The 21,410-nt window shown below is 40.8% G+C and overlaps 1 protein-coding gene across 2 annotated transcripts in view; it reads left to right on the forward strand.

The window, feature by feature from the left end:
- Positions 1–16,330: 16,330 nt before the first annotated feature.
- LOC114667089 (WD repeat-containing protein 47-like) overlaps positions 16,331–21,410 on the forward strand; it is a 55,170-nt gene continuing 50,090 nt past the window's right edge. For both annotated transcript variants that reach the window (XM_051919797.1, XM_051919798.1), the window contains exon 1: positions 16,331–16,491. In XM_051919797.1, the coding sequence (XP_051775757.1) occupies positions 16,334–16,491 (158 nt within the window). In that variant the 5' untranslated portion in view covers positions 16,331–16,333. The remainder of the gene's footprint in view (positions 16,492–21,410) is intronic.

Below are 21,410 nucleotides of genomic sequence, written 5' to 3' on the forward strand. Positions count from 1 at the left end.
GGGCACTCAGTATAGAGAGAAGAAGAGCAAATGCTAAACTCAGAAAATGGGTTCTTCAGGTAGCAGGCAGCCTGTACTCCCACACTTCCAGTTTCTGCTGCCTCGGTCCAGATACTCTGGGTCACCAGTAGAACTGTGTTAGATGGGAAGGAGCAGTAGCTGACAAAAGAACAGTAAGCTGACACTGTATAGCCTTGCTATAACAGAACTAAGAAAGACACTGAGGTCCTCGAAAAGGAGTCTGTGGCCAGCATACCCAGGTAAGACTGACAGCTACAAGGCACCTTTTGAAAAGCAAATCGCTTTCTCACATGAGTCCTGTACATGAAAAATAACATCACGTGATGGCAAAAGTATTTTGTATTTTGGTTGAACCTGGACTAGCTTATCTGAAGTGTGAATTGTAAAATATTTTGAGCTATTTTGGGAGGCCAGTGCAGTGAGGATCTGTTTCTGATTCCAATTGAAAACTTTGGCTCACAGAAGGAAACAAAATTACTCCTTAGCGTGTCATTCTGTGGCTCCCATTCAACTCTCAACCATGTATTGTGTTTTCAGATGCCTTCACTCTCTGCACACTTTATTGTGTTGTAGATTTAATTTTAAATGGATAAATTTGCCATTTTTGCCTGCTTAATAACCCATAATGACAAAGTGAAAACATTTTGTTCAGAAAGGTCTTCAAATTTATTAAAACTCAAAAACTGGAGTCTCTCATTCACATAATCAAATCCTTAATTCAGTACTTTGTAGAAACCCGTTTGGCACCAATTTCAGCTTCAAGCCTTGGACACTTCAATTTCGGCAGTTTATCTCGTTATTCCTGGCAGATCCTCTGAAGCTCCATTAGATTAGACGGGAAGCATCTGGAAATTGCCATCTTCAGGTCTCTCCACAGATGGGGGTTTTAAGTCTGGGTATTGGCTGGGCCACTCAAGGATACACAGAGTCTTGTCCTAAACCCAATCCAGCATTGCATTGGCTGCATGCTTTGGGACATTGTCATGCTGAAAATTAAACCATCACCCAGTGTGAGGTGACATCTACTCTGGAGGAGGTTTTCTTCAAGGGCCTCTCAGTGTTTGGCTGCATTCATCCTTTTCTCAATTCTGACCAGTCTCCCTGTCCCGTTCTGCTGAGAATTGACCCACACCATGATGCTGCCACGACCCTGCTTCACCGTAGGGATGGTGTTCAACAGACATTAAGCTTAGGGTTCTGTCCAAAGAGTTCTTTTTTTTTCCTCATCAGACCAAGGTCCTTTACATGCCGTTTGGATGACTCCCAAGCATGCTGTCCGATGCATTTTACTCAAGTCTGGCTGCTGTCTAGTCACTCTACCATAAACACCTTATTGATGCGTGTTACTGAGATGGACATCCTTCCGACATGAACTCCCATCTCAGTAGAGGACTTGCAAAATTCTGTTAGAGTGACCATTGGTTTCTTGGTCACCTCCTTGACCAAACCCCTTCTTGCCCAGTTATTGAGCTTTTGGAAGAGTCTTAGTGGTTCCAAATTAATTCCATTTTCAATTATAGAGGCCCCTGTGCTCCTGGGAAGACTCAAAGCTTTAGAGATTATGTGATCCCCTTATCCTGATAAACAGTTAGGTCCATAACTATTTGGACAGAGACAACTTTTTTCTAATTTTGGTTCTGTACATTACCACAATGAATTTTAAATGAAACAACTCAGATGTAGTTGAAGTGCAGACTTCCAGCTTTAATTCAGTGGGGTGAACAGAACGATTGCATAAAAATGTGAGGCAACTAAAGCATTTTTTTAACACAATCCCTTCATTTCAGGGTCTCAAAAGTAATTGGACAAATTAAATAACTGGAAATAAAATGTTCATTTCTAATACTTGGTTGAAAACCCTTTGCTGGCAATGACAGCTTGAAGTCTTGAACTCCTGGACATCACCAGATGTTGGGTTTCCTCCTTTTTAAACCTCTGCCAGGCCTTTACTGCAGTGGCTTTCAGTTTCTGTTTGTTTGTGGGCCTTTCTGTCTGAAGTTTAGTCTTCAACAAGTGAAATGCCTGCTCAGTTGGGTTAAGATCAGGTGATTGACTTGGCCATTCAAGAATTTTCCACTTCTTTGCTTTAATAAACTCCTGGGTTGCTTTGGCTGTATGTTTTGGCTCATTGTCCATCTGTATCATGAAACGCCGCCCAATCAATTTGACTGCATTTAGCTGGATTTGAGCAGACAGTATGTCTCTGAACACCTCAGAATTCATTCAGCTGCTTCTGTCCTGTGTCACATCATCAATAAACACTAGTGTCCCAGTGCCACTGGCAGCCATGCACGCCCAAGCCATCACACTGCCTCCACCGTGTTTTACAGATGATGTGGTATGCTTTGAGTAATGAGCTGTTCCACGCCTCCTCCATACTTTTTTCTTGCCATCATTCTGGTAGAGGTTGATCTTGGTTTCATCTGTCCAAAGAATGTTTTTCCAGAACTGCGCTGGCTTTTTTAGATGTTCTTTAGCAAAGTCCAATCTAGCCTTTCTATTCTTGAGGCTTATGAGTGGCTTGCACCTTGCAGTGCACCCTCTGTATTTACTTTCATGTAGTCTTCTCTTTATGGTAGACTTGGATATCGATATGCCAACCCCCTGGAGAGTGTTGTTCACTTGGTTGGCTGTTGTGAAGGGGTTTCTCTTCACCATGGAAATGATTCTGCGATCATCCACCACTGTTGTCTTCCATGGACATCCAGGTCTTTTTGCATTGCTGAGTTCACCAGTGCTTTCTTTCTTTCTCAGGATGTACCAAACTTTAGATTATGCCACTCGTAATATTGGAGCAATTTCTCAGATGGGTTTTTTCTGTTTTCACAGCTTAAGGATGGCTTCTTTCACCTGCATGAAGAGCTCCTTCGACCGCATGTTGTCTGTTCACAGCAAAATCTTTCACATGCAAGCACCACACCTCAAATCAATTCCAGGCCCTTTATCTGCTTAGTTGATAATGACATAACGACGGACTTGCCCACACCTGCCCATGAAATAGCCTTTGAGTCAATTGTCCAATTACTTTTGAGCCCCTGAAATTAAGGGATTGTGTTAAAAAAATGTTTTAGTTGCCTCACATTTTTATGCAATCATTTTGTTCACCCCACTGAATTAAAGCTGAAAGTCTGCACTTCAACTGCATCTGAGTTGTTTCATTTAAAATTCATTGTGGTAATGTACAGAACCAAAATTAGAAAAAAAGTTGTCTCTGACCAAATATTTATGGACCTAACTGTATGGCTCACTACAATTTAATCATGGGGGTCTACAGAGAGTTCCTTGGACTTTATGGCTGTTTTTTGTCCTGACATAAAGTGTGAATTGGGGGATTCTAAATACACAGGTTTATGTTTTTCTAGACAATGTCCACAGTCAATCCAATTTGCCACAAGTGTTCTACAATCGAGTTCTAGACATACCTCAAGGAGAAGTAAAGCAAACAGGATGCACCTGACCACAAGTTAGAGGGCCAAAAGAAAGGATCTGAATACTTCTATGAAGGAGAGATTTCGGTTTTTGATTATCTTTTTTTGTAAACCTTTCTGAAGACATGTTTTCAGTTTGTCATTATGGGTTATTGAGTGTAAAGTGGCAAATTTATCCATTGAAAATTAATTTAAGAACACAATAAAGTGTCCAGAAAGTGAAGGGGGTTCAGATATCTGATTTTGATGTATTTCAGAATTACCCTTACCTCTGTGCAAATTGTTCTTAAGACAAGTGTCAGCTGAATGTTTACCCATCACAGTAATGTGTTATGATTAGGGCTGAAATTTGGGGTCCTTTTCCTGTTATTGGAGCCATTTTTGTGTACTGTTGTCATTGTCACATCCCACGTTTCTAGGTGTGTGATCTCCAGGGCCGTAACCTTGAATTAATCAGCAGATGGGATAAAAGGTCAGCCTTTTGCACTTGAGCCTTATCCAGTCTGCAGATAAAACCTCTAAGCCTTTTTGAATTCTCGTCATACCTTGTTTTTATTGACTGTGTTTTTTCCCTGTTGCCTGGGTTTATTTTCATTTGCTTTGCACACATCTCTCAGTTTAACTCAAGAACCTAGTTATCTGTTTTCCTGACAAGTTTGGACATAATGTTGCTGGGCTCCATCTCCCAGTGTCCATGTAGGTTTAGATAATACATGAAAAATGTTGTATTAAATTAAACCCAGATTTTCTGCTATCAATATAGAAAGACTGTTGTCTGTTTGGAGTGGTAATCTTCATCTTAACTCCTTACCGATTTACACTCTTAAACAGGATACCGAACATAGATGAGCTGTGGAGACTACCTGAAGTTTACAGTAAAAACCAGCCTAGAATGCTTCATTGAGGGAATGCAGTAGAGAGCTTGGTGCCTATAATCCACCTCCCAGGTGAGTCACAATCAGAATGTAACCAGTAAAGATGTTAGGATGTTAGATGAGTAGTGGGACCCATTGGGCAATGGAAGAGGTGTTGAGCTTTGATCCAACAGCTCCAGTTTAATGGTGCGTTGTCCTTGAAGATTATCAACTGCAAAGTTATGCATGTTTCTTTTCAGAATAATGGTTTCTAAAAAATTCTATACTCACCGCACATTACATTGGTCTTGAATGAAATGTTTTTGGGGCAGCACAGTGGTGCTGCTGCCTCGCAGTTAGGAGGCCTGGGTTCTCCCCGTGTCTGTGTGGGTTTCCTCCAGGTACTCCGGTTTTCTCCCACCGTCCAAAGACATGCAGGTTAGGTGCATTGGCGATCTTAAATTGTCCCTAGTGTGTGTGCCCTGCAGTGGGCTGGCACCCTGCCCGGGATTTGTTCCTGCCTTGCGCCCTTTGCTGGCTAGGATTGGCTCCAGCAGACCCCTGTGACCCTGTAGTTAGGATATAGTGGGTTGGATGGATGGATGGATGAATAATAATTAAATCCTTTAATAATTTTTTGACACTTTTTGGTGAAACAACAGCCATGATTCTAGTAAGATGAATCTTTTATGGTTTTGCCTTTGTGGACAATGCAATTAGACTGTAGAATATTCTTCCATTTTCACATTGACAAGGTCTACCTGGTGTTGCCCAACATCTGGTTGGCAGTGCAACCCACGCTCACCAGTTGGTGAGTCATCAGTAGACGCCCGTGACCCTGAGTTAGGATATAGCAGGTTGGAAAATGACTGACTGACTGAAATGATTTTGTAAATAGTCCAATCATGTGTACCTTTGAATAAAGTTCAAATAAATGTGATACCCCATGATTTAGACTTTTTAAAGGAAAGAACAAAGGAATCGTGAAGTTAACATCTATTTTTCCTAGTGCAGAAAAAGCCCAGTCTGGACTGTACTAGCAGATGAGACAGGCTTTGTATAATTTTTCAAAATAATAAAAATCTGCAAGGTTTATTATGTGTAATGTGTATGTATATCTAATAGTAAAGGGGAGCTTTTTCACTCTCTGCTAAAGGTTATTGTCTACTTAACTGGAAAAGGAAGAGTAGTTTCTTTGAGTCCTCTGCATTCCACGTACCGCTGACAATGTCAGAGATTAGAACTTCACTTTTTCAGAAGATGTCAGGACCGTGCATTAGTCCAATGACTACTGATCTGGTGAGCAAATGTGGTTTCATAGTGGATGGTTTTAAAAGAGCCACTGAAGAAGGCGTTGAATCTTATTGTGGCATCCGACTGCTGACTCTATGATCCTCTCTCCTAAACTAACATCAACAAAGGTATCAAAGTAAAGAGTAATATAAGCATGGGGGAGGGGGGGTGTTAAGGTAAATATTTCTTGCTTGCACAATATCATCATAGCAAAGAAATAAATGTAAATTGGTTCAACATCAAAAGGGAGTGAATCAAAATCCAAAAGACTCGTGAGGAACAGCAAAAACTCAAATTTAATTGGTCAAGTGCCAAATGGGAGTGGGAGAAGAAGACAATCTGTACCAAAATACAGCAGCAAAAGTAGGACCGGTGAGTCGGTGAGCACATTTCTGGCAACAATAGAGAAATGCGGTCACAGAAGGTGAAGCTGCAATTAATAAAATATACATTTTTAAGAAAATGGTACGAAGTAGAGCTGGTGATCTCAGAAGAACCTTAAAATGTTTCTTACAGTAGGTTGACATATTTATTGAAGCTGTTGTGACAATGTATACAAGAGCCATGTTCATGTAGAGTTGTGTACAATCAAATGAGAACGTGGTTGTATTTTGACAGATTAATGAACAAAGCAAAAACCATGTCTAGCAGATTTTCTAGAAAAATGCACCAAAATATCATCCTAAGTGAAGGCTAGCAAGACTGTTCCTTAACAAGTGGTTAACATTGCTGAAACATGAGCTTTCAGGAGAAGGTCTCATCCATTTCAAATTTTAAAAATGCTGAAGGTGGTTTTGGGATCAAAATCAAGAAGAAAAGAAGATTCTCATAGATCATTGGTATTTACAAGCTTGAGGACGACTCTGTGTATGTATTAAGAAACATCAGATATTAAATAGGCTGAAGACAACAAAATAACTGACTTTTTTTATTATGAGCAGAACTTTCTCATATTTATAGCAAACAGTAACTGAGTGATGCTTGACTGACATATTTAAAGAATGTGTAATGAAAGGAGAATCATCAAGATAAGATGACCTGATATTGTCAAATGGACCCAGAAATATTCCACTACAATTTCTGCAATTTTCCCATGGCTGTGTTGATTCTTACAGTACACTAGTACAAAATAAATGCTAAACTACATTTGACTATATGAAATGTGTGTTCATTATTAGTTGTGTGTCTTTAATTGTCCACCACTTATTGTGACTTATTATCTATCCATGTATTGATGACTTCTCAATATTTTTATGAAGTTTAGATTTCCCTTACCTGTTACTTCTATTGCCCTTTTATCTGCCATTGTGTGGATCGTGTATGCCCTTATTTGAATCTTTATGCTGGAGGATGTTTCAAAGTGACAGGTATTGCTGTGCAGATGGATACACGTGATTGGTGACGTTACACAACCTCAGCATTCTGAGCCTGCAAGTCAGCTAAATGATCGGGGTAATACAGTACATGCTTTTCATGATCTAAGACATTGGAGCATCATTGAATCCCACAAACAAGTGTGCTGTAAAGTCGTCCAATATTTGGGTCTGGAGATAATTCTGTTCCAGCAAGATTTGAAGTTAAATCCCAGCAGAGACCCAACAGGCACAAGCTCCTTCAGCCGACCTTCGTCTTGGCTGCCTTAAGGACTTCACAGCCAGACCATCCGAGGTCGGCTCTCCTCCCTTCTTCCTTTGTGCTCTCGTAGTCGCTCCTCAGATCCCTCGGAAGGACACCTGCCATGCTCACCCCACTCACCTGAACATTCAGTGGGGTAGACTAGCCCCTAGAGCGCCACAACAAAATGCTCCTTCGTGGGGCCCCAGCTCATTCTGCTCCTCCTTCCAGGTGTCCAGATCCTCCTTTTAAACTGCCTTTCACTTTGTTTAACCTCTTTTTTCCATTTCGTCTCCTCGATCGATCTATCCCCCCCTTTCCTGGTGCCAACCCGTATATATAAACAACTACCCGCACCTCCGTGGGCGCAGCGCCGTAATCACACGCTGCAGGAAGCCAATGAAGCAATTGAGAACGATCGCACCCACACATGCAGGTGCAACTCGATCCAACTACCTCATTAACTCCCCGCGGTCGTGCAATCGTGCCCATGGAGAATGACATGGCTATACGGAATTAAAACCTGGCCTTTTTTCTTTTTTTTTTTGAAGCCGCGGACCCGCTATACCACAGACGCACTCATGGATTGGTGCAATAGTGGTGGTACTGTAGACCTTGTACCAGGGGGCGGTCATGAATGATTGCGATTAGCTTGTTGTCAAGTATAAATCCAATAAGGAATGAGACACCATTTCACTACAGGGTATGCTTATACACAAGCCTGAATGTTCAATTCAGTACATTCAGTTTATTCTTTTTACAGAGTAGTGTGGGCATAGAGTGATGTGACAAGCTTACAGGTAGCTACAAATGCAGACTTTACCAGTTATCTATATTACTAAACCACAGTTTAATTTATGCACGGATGGCGGACGCACCGCATGCGCACTGTGCCTCAGAGTCAAACCCAGCGGCTTCCCAGAGTCAGTAGGTGGCGCCCAAACAACACAACCTGTGAACTAAACCTGCTCTAATCCACTGTGCCAGCGGTGTGTGTGGCATCTTTGAATCACATAATGGAAAGAGCTCAACGATTTGTAATACAAAACCGAGCCCGTAGTTCTCAGAGTCAGTGCGTGGCGCCCAAACACCACAACCTGTAAACTACACCTGCTCTAATCCACTGTGCCAGCAGTCAGTGTGTGTAAGTTGGAGTATGCTTCCTAACAGTAAACGACTTCTACCTAACGACACAGCCACAGAACAACAAAGACGAGACCGCATGGATAAAAACAATACACGGAGGCTCCTACGACACGCTTCAGACACACCAGAAGCAAAGACGTCACGGCTCCACAATGAAAGAGCTCAACTAAAGAATGAGCTCAATGATTTGTAATACAAAACCGAGCCCATAGTTCCCAGAGTCAGTGCGTGGCGCCCAAACACCACAACCTGTAAACTACACCTGCTCCAATCCACTGTGCCAGTAGTCAGTGTGTATAACTTGGAGTATGAGTCACAGCTCCAAAAAGAAACCGCTTTAGTACAAATATGTTTATTTAATTAAATGAACTTTCCCAGGATGCACCCACCCTCCATGATATTTCATCCCTCCAAGTATCGGAGGGAACAGAAAGTGATTGCCATTCTTGGATTTGCGATTCTTTCAAGAATCGCAGGCTTGCTGGTAAGTACATATAAAGATAGAGTTGTTTAAACAGTAGTTTGAAACTGATCAACATAAATTAAGTCCATTTAGAAGATGAGAAGAAATCCACATAAACATGAAAAAAAAACCAAAAGATATTGTTCTGGCCAACTATGGCTAAGTGCTGTGACGGGGCAGCAGAAGTTCTATATCTTTCTTAGATGTGACAGAAAAACAAGTAAAATGGATTATATTTAACCACTAAGTGCAATCTTTGAGTTCTAGAAACTGGAGGTCCCACCCACTTGCCGGACAGCGCCAGGTCTGTACAAAGCCCCTTTGGGGAGGGGGAGACATATCACATATATGCACAGTTAGCCAGGCAGATGTAGACACGGAAGCAAGCATCTTGAAAGAGTCTGACCCTTGAAGCAGTGACAGAGACACAGAGAGACCTGATAATATTTCAACATCTAAGAACAGCACAGCAACCTGCAGCAGTGCTGTGCCTTCCTCAAATGGCACAGAAAAACAAGTACAATGGATTATATTTAACCACTACCATTTGTAGAATTTCCTGGGGTAGAATGATCATGAAAATGTTAAATTATAAATGTTTAATTCTGTTCCGACTGGACTAATTAATTCATATAACAATATTTGCTGTTTTAATAATTTTAATGATGAATTTTATTTCAAATGATACATTTTCTGAACACACACAAAGCAGATTATTTTTCTAGTAACTCCTCAACTACAAGATGGTTCATCCCACAGAATGTGTTCTGTCTTTAAAGTACTTTTTGAGGTGCTCTTGGTTCAGAACATGACAAAGCTCATTAGTCATCTTTGTTGTGGATCTCATCTCTTGAGTTCAGGTGGACTGTTTGGGTGAGTAACATTTATTTATTACTTAGGATGAAAACAAACTAACACACATTTACAGATAAGAGCTTGTGACAGATTTAGTGTAAATGCAATGTCTCCCTATTGAAAGGCCGTAGACTTCAGCTTTTTAGTGAATTTGTCAAAACGTTGAACTTTTGTACAAGTGAAAGTACTGACCAGAGAAATGACTTGGATAGAGCCAACTAGTCAGTGGCATCTTTGAATTAACTCAGGGTACTTTGGGCCAAATTGGCTGCCAGTTTAAAATTGCTTATTATTAATGCAAAAAATAATTATTTTTTAGCCTATATTTTAAATTGTAGAATTTGGGGAAACTGGTAATCTATTATGTAGCTTGTTGTAAGTTCAAGAATTCAATTCAGTTCAGTTTATTTTGTACGCCGATCTTCAGTGAGTGCAGGCATAGAGTTCTCGGGCAAAATGCAAGTATAAATTTACAGATGACTAAAAACAGAATTAGTACACATAAAGGCACAAATTGGCTAAAAGAAAAAGAATCTTATTAACATGTATGAACCAAATTATAGTGGAAGGTAAAGAAGAATGAAGAGTCAAACAGGCAAATGTAAGCCATGTTTAACTGAATTTATTAAAAAGTGTGTGCCATGGTGGAGTCCGCATAAAAATCCATTTTTTTGCCACTAATAGCACTGCTGCCTTGCAGCTCTAAGAGCCCGACTTTTGTTCCTCTATTTTAGATATGGATGGATGTTGCATTCTGGAGACTAGAAGCAGCTTTCAGAATATATGTTTGTTATTAAGACAACCATGTATCAGTGATCAGCATAAAATAAAAAAAAAAAAGAAATAGGACAAAAGTTGGCACATTCATCAGCATTCATCTAAAATGGAATCAGTTATTTGGAGGTCACTGTCCTGTCTGTATACCTGCATTGTTATCACTCTTTAATTTAATATTTTCTTTATCAGTATGCTGCTGCTGTCTATCTATCTATTAAAAATAAATTTGTTTTCACAGTGTAGCACTATGTTTAATTGGCAGTGTGCCCATAACACTCCTCCCAGGGGGTGCATTTTTGATTGCTTGAATTTAATTTAGGAGGCACATGGCCACCTATTCTCTTAGACTGACTACAAACCCCATCCCAAGTAAAGTCTTTGTACTTTTCTATGCATAAGTAATATTTCATTATTTCTAATTTTGTTTTCACTTCCATGTATCATAAGCATCACACTTACTATTATTCTAATGTATTATTATCAGTAAACTAGACAAAGAGCCCGTTTTGACAACGCAAGATGAAACTGGCACGAGTTTGTGTCAGCAGTGTATATAGTAATAAGTATAAGCACCACAAACCTGATATAAGTGTATTGAATGAATGCGCAATTGAATCAGAATGCATAATTAGGCCTCAAGCTGTAGTTGAAATCGGCTTTCAGGCCTCAAGAGCTTTAATCAAAGTCATCTTTCTCTTTGAATTTTTGCGGCCGTAAATCCGCCGCCTGCCGCAATGTTGGGGTTGGATGTCGGTCTCGTAAGGTTTTTCGGGCAGCTGCACAGAAGGCGACTGCGCATTCGGCTTCGGACGGACGTGAGTGAGTGAGTGAGAAGGTGGCAGGCGAATTATGTATTAAGATATTCAGTTAATTATTTCAATGAGTCACAGTTCGAAAAGTTCACTTCCTGTACTACATTTGGTAGAGGATTTGAGTAATAAAAACTACCTTTGGGTTTGTAAGTTCGGTTTTCAGAGCAGAACTTGACAGGAACTGGGTTTTGTGGTTTTATCTGATTTCCGTATCCTTGTGTTCAGCTCATTACTTACTGTTCAGATGTTTCATTGTAGTAGGCACTTCATGACCTGCCAATTTCAGTCATTTATTATCTGAGTCTCTCTAAGCCATTACTGGCCAATTATGATTCTTAAGGCCGAGCTTTTGCTGGTGGGCCAAGGTGGTCTGTTTTCTTGACCACCACCATGCTTCATTGTAGGGATGATGCCAGGTTTCCTCCAAACGTGACGTCTGGCATTCACAGCAAAGAGTTCAATCTTTGTCTCATCAGACCAGAGAATTTTCTTTCTCATGGTCTGAGAGTCCTTCAGGTGCCTTTTGGCAAACTCCAGGCAGGCTGCCATTTGCCTTTTACTAAGGAGTGGCTTCCATCTGGCCACTCTACCATACAGACCTGATTGGTGGATTGCTGTAGAGATGGTTGTCCTTCTGGAAGGTTCTCCTCTCTCCACAGAGGACCTCTGGAGCTCTGACAGAGTGATCATCGGGTTCTTGGTCACCTCCCTGACTAAGGCCCTTCTCCCCCGATCACTCAGTTTAGATGGCCGGCCAGCTCTAAGAAGAGTGCTGGTGGTTTCGAACTTCTTCCACTTACGGATGATGGAAGCCACTGTGCTCATTGGGACCTTCAAAGCAGCAGAAATTTTTCTGTAACCTTCCCCAGATTTGTGCCTCGAGACAATCCTGTCTCGGAGCTCTACAGACAATTCCTTTGACTTCATGCTTGGTTTGTGCTCTGACATGAACTGTCAACTGTGGGACCTTATATAGACAGGTGTGTGCCTTTCCAAATCATGTCCAATCAACTGAATTTACCACAGGTGGACTCCAGTTAAGCTGCAGAAACATCTCAAGGATGATCAGGGGAAACAGGATGCACCTGAGCTCAATTTTGAGCTTCATGGCAAAGGTTGTGAATACTTATGTACATGTGCTTTCTCAGTTTTTTTATTTTTAATAAATTTGCAAAAACCTCAAACTTTTTTCACGTTGTCATTATGGGGTGTTGTGTGTAGAATTCTGTAACATAACAAAATGTGGAAAAAGTGATGCGCTGTGAATACTTTCTGGATGCACTGTATATACCTCTTCAGTAAAAGACATCCGAGTTCCCCTTGATCAGCAATAGCAATTCCGCTTTCTGGATGGCAGTTAAATCATCCCCAATAGTGACCTCGGACTCAGGGACCACTGTGGCTGTGACCAGGACTTTGTGACGATCATGCCACTCCTTTAAAAGATTAATGTGCAATCTGACGCTTTTCTCACACTGAAATGGCTTTGATACATGTTCCTTCTAACCCACGCACCTCAACACCTCGTGCCTTGATGCCTCCTTACTTACATACTGACCGCATAGCACTCCACTGCTCACAGCCACTGCACCGTCATAGCTGTGAGCCCCACTTCACCGTTTCTTCTCTCTACTGGGGTTCTTGTGGCTTTACCTTCCAACGCTCAAGGTAAGCCTTAAAAACTCAAAAAGAAAATCTATAAATAGTTATGCTCACATTGAACATACAAGTAAACACTGTCACCATAGCTTGATTTACCACAAGAAAAAGCCAACTGAGGATGTGCAATCCATTTGTTTCTCAATCTAAAAACTCTGATGTTCTTATCCTCTTGTGTCCATCTTGGCCTTTCTGCTTCTTTTTCTATCCTGGGTAGATCTAATTCACAGTTCGCTTTCTTCTCTCAAGACAATAGTAGACGCCTTTGTATGAAATCTTCAGTTTCTTGTAAATCTTTCGCAAAGGAACAACCTTCATTCTGCAAGAAAACAATAGACTGACGCATTTTCTTGACAGGGCTTATTTTGGCCACTGTTGAACCCAGAAATGACCCTTAAGAATGCCAGTACCTTGCAACTCTGGAAAAGACATTTTCTTGCTTTACTGAACAGAATAACAAGTTTCAGTGGTGCTAATTCAGTTACAAAGGTTTTGTCTAATAACTAGTTAGGTTGAACACATGACAAATTAAAGATACGCTAAGGGAGTTTACCACTAGGATACTGAAAGAATGGCTGCTGACAATGGGGTTTTACTGTCATCTGTGAAAAAAAAATGAAATAAAAATCCGTTATTTCAACCAGTAATATTAGTAATGTCTTGGCTGTCTTCGTAAATCAGTTTAATGGTATCTTGATAAAAAAGTGTCAATTTCTGAGTGATTACAAACTTTGAAATACTATTAAATGTACACTGCTCAAAAAATTAAGGGAACAGTGAAATCACACATCTCATCTCGATGAATGAAATACTCAAGTGGAAAATCTTTACAGAGTAATACTAAGAAATTCGTTGAGAACAAAAAGGTGTAACAACGGTTAATGGGAACAAAAATCACCAACACACTGAGGGCTGGATTCAACATCACACCAAAAGTCAAAAGTGAAAAACTGAAATCACAGGCTGATCCAACTTGCGTGAATTTCATCACGTCAACTCAGTAGTGCGTATGGCCCCTACCTGTCTGTATGTACTCCCAACTATGTCTGGGCATAGGCCTACTCCTAATGAGACAGTGGATGGTGTCCTGGGTTGAATCACCTCCCAGACCTGGGTCTGGGCGTCAGTGAGCTCCTGGACAGTCTGTGGCAATACTTGGCACCTATACATAATGTTCCAGAGTGTCTGGGGAATGTGCAGGCAAGTCAATGGCATCGGTGCCTTCATCATCCGGGAACTGCCTACACACTCTGGCCACATGAGGCCAGGCATTGTCCTGCACCACGAGGAACCCAGGCCCCACTGCACCAGCATAAGGTTTGATAATGGCTCGGAGCTTTTCACCCCGGTACCTAATATCAGTCGTGATACAGTTGACTAGATAGATAGATAGATAGATAGATAGATAGATAGATAGATAGATAGATAGATAGATAGATAGATAGATAGATAGATAGATAGACTTTATAGATAGACTTTATTAATCCCAAGGGGAAATTCCCATACTCCAGCAGCAGCATATTGATAAAGACAATATTAAATTAAAGAGTGATAACAATGCAGGTATACAGACAGTCAATAACTTTGTATAATGTTAACATTTACCCCCCCCAGGAGGAATTGAAGAGTCGCATAGTGTGGGGGAGGAACGATCTCCTTAGTCTGTCAGTGGAGCAGGACGGTGACAGCAGTCTGTCGCTGAAGCTGCTCCTCTGTCTGGAGATGATACTGTTCAGAGGATGCAGTGGATTCTCCATGATTGACAGGAACCTGCTCAGCGCCCGTCGCTCAGCCACAGATGTCAAACTGTCCAGCTCCGTGCCTACAATAGAGCCTGCCTTCCTCATCAGTTTGTCCAGGCGTGAGGCGTCTCTCTTCTTTATGCTGCCTCCCCAGCACACCACTGCATAGAAGAGGGTGCTCGTCACAACCGTCTGATAGAACATCTACAGCATCTTATTGCAGATGTTGAAGGACGCCAGGCTTCTAAGGAAGTATAGTCGGCTCTGTCCTCTCTTGCACTCTAGCTGCACTCCCAGGTATTTATAGGTCTGCACCCTCTAGCACATGGAGATTTGTTATGCCTCACCAGACCATTAATGACCCACCATAAAACTGGTCATGCTGGATGATGTTGCAGGCTAAATAACGTTCACCACGTCTCCAGACTCTTTCACATGTGCTCAGTGTGAACCTGCCCTCATCTGTGAAGAGAACGGGGTGCCAATGGCAGAGCTGCCAATTGTGGTATTCTGCCACTCGAACTGCACGGTGATAGTCTATAAGCACAGGTCCCACTCCCATGCTCATGGAGTCTGTTTCTGACAGTTTGGTCAGAAACATCCACACCCAGTAGCCAGCTGGAGGTCATTTTGTAGGGCTCTGGCAGTGCTTCTCCTATTCCTCTTTGCACAAAAGAGCAGATATCGGTCCAGCTGCTGGGTTGATGCCCTTCTGCGGCCCTGTTCAGCTCTCCTTGTGTAAAAGCCGATTTCCTGGTATCTCCATCATGTTCTCGACACTGTGCTGGGAGAAACAGCAAAATTTTTTGTGAAGATGTGCCATCCTGGAGAAGCTGGACTACCTGTGCAACCTGAATCGGCTGCAGGTACCGCCTCATGCTACTAGTAATGACAAGGACACTAACAAAATGCAAAACTAGAGAAGAATCAGTCAGGAAAGATAAGAAGAGAGCAATTATCTGCGGCCACCACCTGCAGAACCATTCCCTTTTTTGGGGGGCATCTCCCCAGTGCACTTGTTGTCACTTTCATTTGCACCAAAGCAGGTGAAGTTGAGTCACAATTGCTTGTGCTTCCTAACTAACTGGACAGATTGATATTCCTGAAGCTTCATTGACTTGGTGTTTGACTGTGACAAGTAAGTGTTCCTTTAATTTATATTAATTTCTATATATATAGGGATGATCATGACTATCTAGAATATTCTATTTAATGTGTCACTCAAAAAACTTCATCACCACTGGACTTGTCATTAAGTCTTCAATGTGCATAATATTCTATGCAAAATATAATAAGCTAATTGATTTTCACCTGACAACGGTAGGGTAGAATTAATTTCCAAAAACATGCTGCCTCTGCAAGGCGTGTGCAAGAAGGCATGGGAAGACAGCTGATGTCCAGGTGTGATAGAATGGTGAGCTGAAGGAAACAATGACTTGTAGTCTTGCATGGAGGAGTGGTTGGAACCTCCAAGTCAAGAAAGTGTGTCAGCAAGAATGCCCCCAAAACATGCCATATTGATTCTGTGCTAAAGGCACCAGTATTTTAAGATGAGGGCAGGTATAAGGTATGGCTTTTCTTCACCTCAACTAACTTACAGATCACAAATTCATTCAAAGCAGATGGATGTCACTTGTGCCTTTATGTCTTTTCACAGTTTGCTGACACCATGACAGCAGAAGAAACATTAAACATTAAAGAGGAGGACATTATCAAGCTGATTCTGGACTTTCTCAACTTAAGAAGGCTTCATAACAGTATGCTTGCGCTGGAGAAAGAGACTGGCGTCATCAACGGCTTGTATTCTGAAGACGTACTTTTCTTGAGGTAGGTGATTTATTTTCAGGACTTAGTAGTGTAATTCAGTAGCTCAGTAGTATAGTTTATTTACTACTTCAATTTTGATTTGCATTTTTAAGGAACACTTTGAGATTAGTAGCTGGAAAAAGAAATATTGATGAGCAATCTTATTTGCAAAAAATATGATTTGTATTTTTGTACCTCTTGAACTTATGTTAAAAAATCTGAAGTGTCACATATTTCTAAATTTAAACATGTATTGTGGTTTTCATGATTTGCATGATGTTCCTTTGTCTGGGATAGATAGATAGATAGATAGATAGATAGATAGATAGATAGATAGATAGATAGATAGATAGATAGATAGATAGATAGATAGATAGATAGATAGATAGATAGATAGATAGATAGGTAGATAGATAACATGTTATCCTTGTATTGTTATTTCATTGGCAACTTTGGCTATTAATCAGTACTAATAAATTGGTCTCTGGCAGCATGATGGCTGAATAGTTAGTGTTGGTGCTTCACAGTTTTAATTCTCTGTGTCCCTGCGTCCTTCCCATAACCCAAAAATATGCCAGTATGGACTAGAGTGTGTGTGTGAGTGTGTGAATGTGAACTGACACTCTTCTCAGAGCTGTTCCTTGCCCACCAGCCAATGCTGCTTACATAAACAGACTAGTGGAATAGTGTATGGACGGAGTGTCACTAAATGGAATTTTCTTTAAATTATGTCTCAACCTTTTTGCCTTATAGACATCAGTTTACTGTATGTGGAGAGATGCATTCCTTGCTTATCAAAAGTTATCATGAAAAATATGTTTCCTAACAAAATAAGAAATTTAAAATGTGCACATGTTGTACTGTAGGTGAGGAATTTCATTCCAAACTGTAATATACTGCATTTTATCTTGTTTTTGAATTTGTACCCTAATTTTCTTGATGAAGTCTTGTGATGTGGTGAGGCGTAACGTTTAAAAAAAAAAAAGACAGACTGGCTGATTACCTGACAGTAAAACTGAATAAAAAAGGCAAAGTGGTTTTTTAAACATTTCTGAAACCACAGTATTTGTAGACCTATACAAGAAGTCCATTGAAGGTGAAGGTTAGGTGTAGACACTTTAGTGTGACTGCTCTGTTTATAGCTTGAAACATTTTATACAAGTGCTGTACCTGCAGAATGCTGTTGTATGTAAAGTGCTTTATAAATAAAGTTGACTTGACTTGACCTGGTCAGGACTCTGTCACCTTTTCTCTTCTCTTGGTGTCTCACTACTCCTTGGGATCCTCCATTAACAGCTCAAAACTATTCAATACACACTGCTGCTGGTGGCTCCTTTTTATGCTATGTTTACACCTTTTAACAATTTGGCCATTCCAAAAAAAGGAAACAGGTATACATCTTGCACACCACATACCGTATATACTTGAGTATAAGCCGACCCGAATATAAGGTACCTAATTTTACCTAGAAAAACTGGAAAAACATATTGACTCGAGTATAAGCCTAGGGTGGGAAATGCAGCAGCTACTGGTAAGTTTTAATAATTAAAATAAATACCAATAAAATTACCGTACATTAATTGAGGCATCAGTAGGTTAAATGATTTTGAGTATATATTTCAAAGAAAAACAGTAAACTAGCTCTGTAAGTGGAGAAGAGGGTCAACAAAAACAATATGGTATCTCGCTCGCTCACTCGTGCGTGTGTGTACTGTACACTCCAGCTTTCTGTCGGGTTGGCAGGGGCAGCGGGACTGGACTCGAATATAAGCCGAGGGTGACGTTTTTCAGCACATTTTCGGTGCTGAAAAACTTGGCTTATATTCAAGTATATACGGTACTCAAATCCAACTAAAGGGCCATGTTAATGCCGATTCCTTGGGGCTTGATCATATTCTTTGTGAATCAAAGCCTCCCGGTGGCAGTAAAACTTAAATCTTCTTCAGTGGGTAGCACTTCAGTTGAGTTTTCCATCTATTAACAGTCTATAATAATAACATTCTCAAACTTACTTAATTCAAGTTCATAGTTGTGGGGCCTAGAGATTAATGAACTGAGAGGATCTGTGGGCTAGATAGAAACTAGGGGGCTCCGCCCCCTGCTCGCTTCGCTCGCCAACCCCTGGTGTTGGGAATGACAAAGAGCGCGATGTATGAATGAGATATAGAATAGTGTGACGGTGTAGATGATGCAAATAGAAAGCAAACAATAAAGTGTGTGGCACAGTGTAAAGGTTTATTTGAAAATTTCTTTGTACACGCCGTTTAAGTGTAAAAGGTAATTCCAGCTCAGAACTTGTAAGGTCAATGAAGATGGTTATTGTTGTGATCAGAGTCAAGTTTGTCAGAGCTTAGAAAGAGTTGTGTCTCTCCAGGAAGTAATGGAATGACTTGGGTATTTATGTTTTGCACATTAATATTTTTTGGACCTAATATAGTGCGTTGTGTTAAAAGGGGCATTTGGTCTAATGAGATTGCTGTTCCAAATCTCTCTGTAACTAAGTCGTCGCAGATAAAGGCTTGATGAATTGTAATAATATGTGGCTGAAGTCCATCTGTATTGGTGAGTGTACCATCTGTCAGTTGTAATAAGCAATTGTTATGATCTGGTTCTGGACATCGCATCTTTTTTACTAACTGTATCTTTTGAAAGCAATGCCAATTGTCTGCGTATTTTAAGGTGCACTGAACAATAGCTGAGTGCATGGCATCTGGAAGAATAGCTAAGCACTGTCTAAAATCTCCTCCTCATAAAAGTACCTTTCCTCCAAATCGAATATTATTATTCATAAACGTTTGTAGAAGTTTATGAATGGTGTTGAGTAAGTGACTTCATGCCATTGAACATTCATCAATAATTAACATTTTTTCAAGATGGATGTCACGTGCAGTGCCACCGTTAATGTTCATAGTGGATACCGATTTGTAGGATCTAATGCAGTTGATAAAGATTTCACTTTCAGGTACATCGTTAGTTAGAAGCTTTTGTAGATATTCAGTATATGAATGTAAAGGAGGCAGTCTAATTTGACCCTTTTGACAACAACGTGTAAATGTATTACTTGTATTGCCAGTTGTTTCTTCAGGGAAGTGAACTGAATGACAATGATTGCAAATGACATTCATTAATCCGAATGAATTTTCCTGGTGTATGTTTTCCTTGTGCTGTTTGAGAGGCGCGTTGTTGCATGTGTAGTATTTGGGACGTGTTGTTTTGGAGCTGTAATCGATTTGCCTGTGCTGTGTGAGAAGCCCGTTGTAGCCTTCCTTGCCGTTAACGTATGTCTGAGACGGGAGGTGTTTCGTTTTGAATCCGTGCCTGTTGTGATGCAGCACTTTGATTGATAGCTTGCGTCATGTGGATCTAGGATGTAGATTTGTGCATATTTGCGTTGTTGATTTGTTTCAGGGTGCACTGTTCCAATGCGATGCAGTATTTGTGCACATATGCGAAAGCAGTATGGGCCATTGCCTTTTGGTGGCCTGATATTTACTCCGTTAGATGCAAAAGCAAATGAACTATTGTAGGATCTAATGCAGTTCATAAAGTTTTTACTTTTAGGTACATCGTTAGTTAGAAGCTGTAGTTGAGCTTTGCGTTTTTGGAGTCGAGACATTTTTTCTTTTAGAAATATGGATAAGTAATAAGGAGTATTGCACTCACTGTTAATATGGAGCCTTTTCTGTGGTTGAACGGTTAATAGTGCCTTATTGTAATGAGATCCACCTATGCTGCATAGCCGTCTATTTTGTTGTTTCTTTCGTGTTCGTGTGTTTGTTCCTGTTATCCTTTCCTTTTCGTTTTGTACCCGTGACCGTGTATTCAAGACTTGTTTCTTTCTCAGCATGCGAAATATGGATAAGTAATAAGGAGGATCGCAGTCACTGTTAATATGTTTCCTTTTCTGCAGTTGAACGGTTAATAGTGCTTTATTGTAAGGAGATCCACCAATGCTGACACCTATGCTGTCTAGTGTGAAGGTGTTGACGTTCACTTTAGAATATGTGGCTTTGGGTGTCACTTCTTATGGATGTGTGGGGGGGGGGGTGAGGATTGTTGTTGCGCGAGCGTCTTCTTTCTTTTTGTGTTCCTGTGTCTTGTTGAATCCCCCTCTTTGTGTGTGTCCCGTCCCTTGCTTGTAGGGTCTGTGGGGTGGTTTTGTGTTCTTTTTTGCTGTTGTGCGCGAGCCTCTATTTTTTTTTTTTTTTTTTGGGTCTAGTTTCGTGTGCAATGTGTTTCGTGCTTTGCTTGCGTTTGAATACTTTATGTGCCTTTTCCTTTTTTCGGTGCTCCTTGCGCGTCATTTCTCCTTTTATGTCTTTTTTCGGTGCTCCTTGCGCGTCATTTCTCCTTTTATGTCTTTTTTCTGTGCTCCCTCTTTTTTTCTGTGGTCTTGTCCGTCTGTCGCGGCCCCTCATCCGCCTCTCTCGCCCTCTTTTGTCCCCCTCTCGCGGCTCCTCATCCGCCTCTCGCGGACTCTTTTTGCGCCTGCGCAGTACGTCCTTTTGCGGCTACGGCCCATGGCCGGATGTGCCTGCGTCCATCATCCGGTTTAGCATTCTCGGTTAGTAATATGGATGAGTGGTAACCACAGACTCCCATTTCCTTTATACACATAGCACTGCATTTGTTGGTATCCATTACTGTCCTATAATTGTAAGTAAGTAACTGTAAGGTATTTATGGCATTTCTGTGGGGTCAAGTGATATGAAGACCTCAGTTCAAGTCTCATTCACCTTTTTCCGCAATCAGTGAGAAATATACTGGGAAATAAAATAGAGAAATTGAGTTAGCACTTTTAATTTATCTTTTCACGAGTACAGATTTGAACAGATTAGTTTTCCTACTTGCACCTTGCCAATAATTATGGGCTTATTTTCTTAAGAGGAATTTAAACATTTTTGGTTAATAACTTTGGGTAAGAACAGGACAATTGCTGT

Source organism: Erpetoichthys calabaricus, chromosome 16 (genome assembly GCF_900747795.2).
Source record: "Erpetoichthys calabaricus chromosome 16, fErpCal1.3, whole genome shotgun sequence".
Lineage (NCBI taxonomy): Eukaryota > Metazoa > Chordata > Cladistia > Polypteriformes > Polypteridae > Erpetoichthys > Erpetoichthys calabaricus.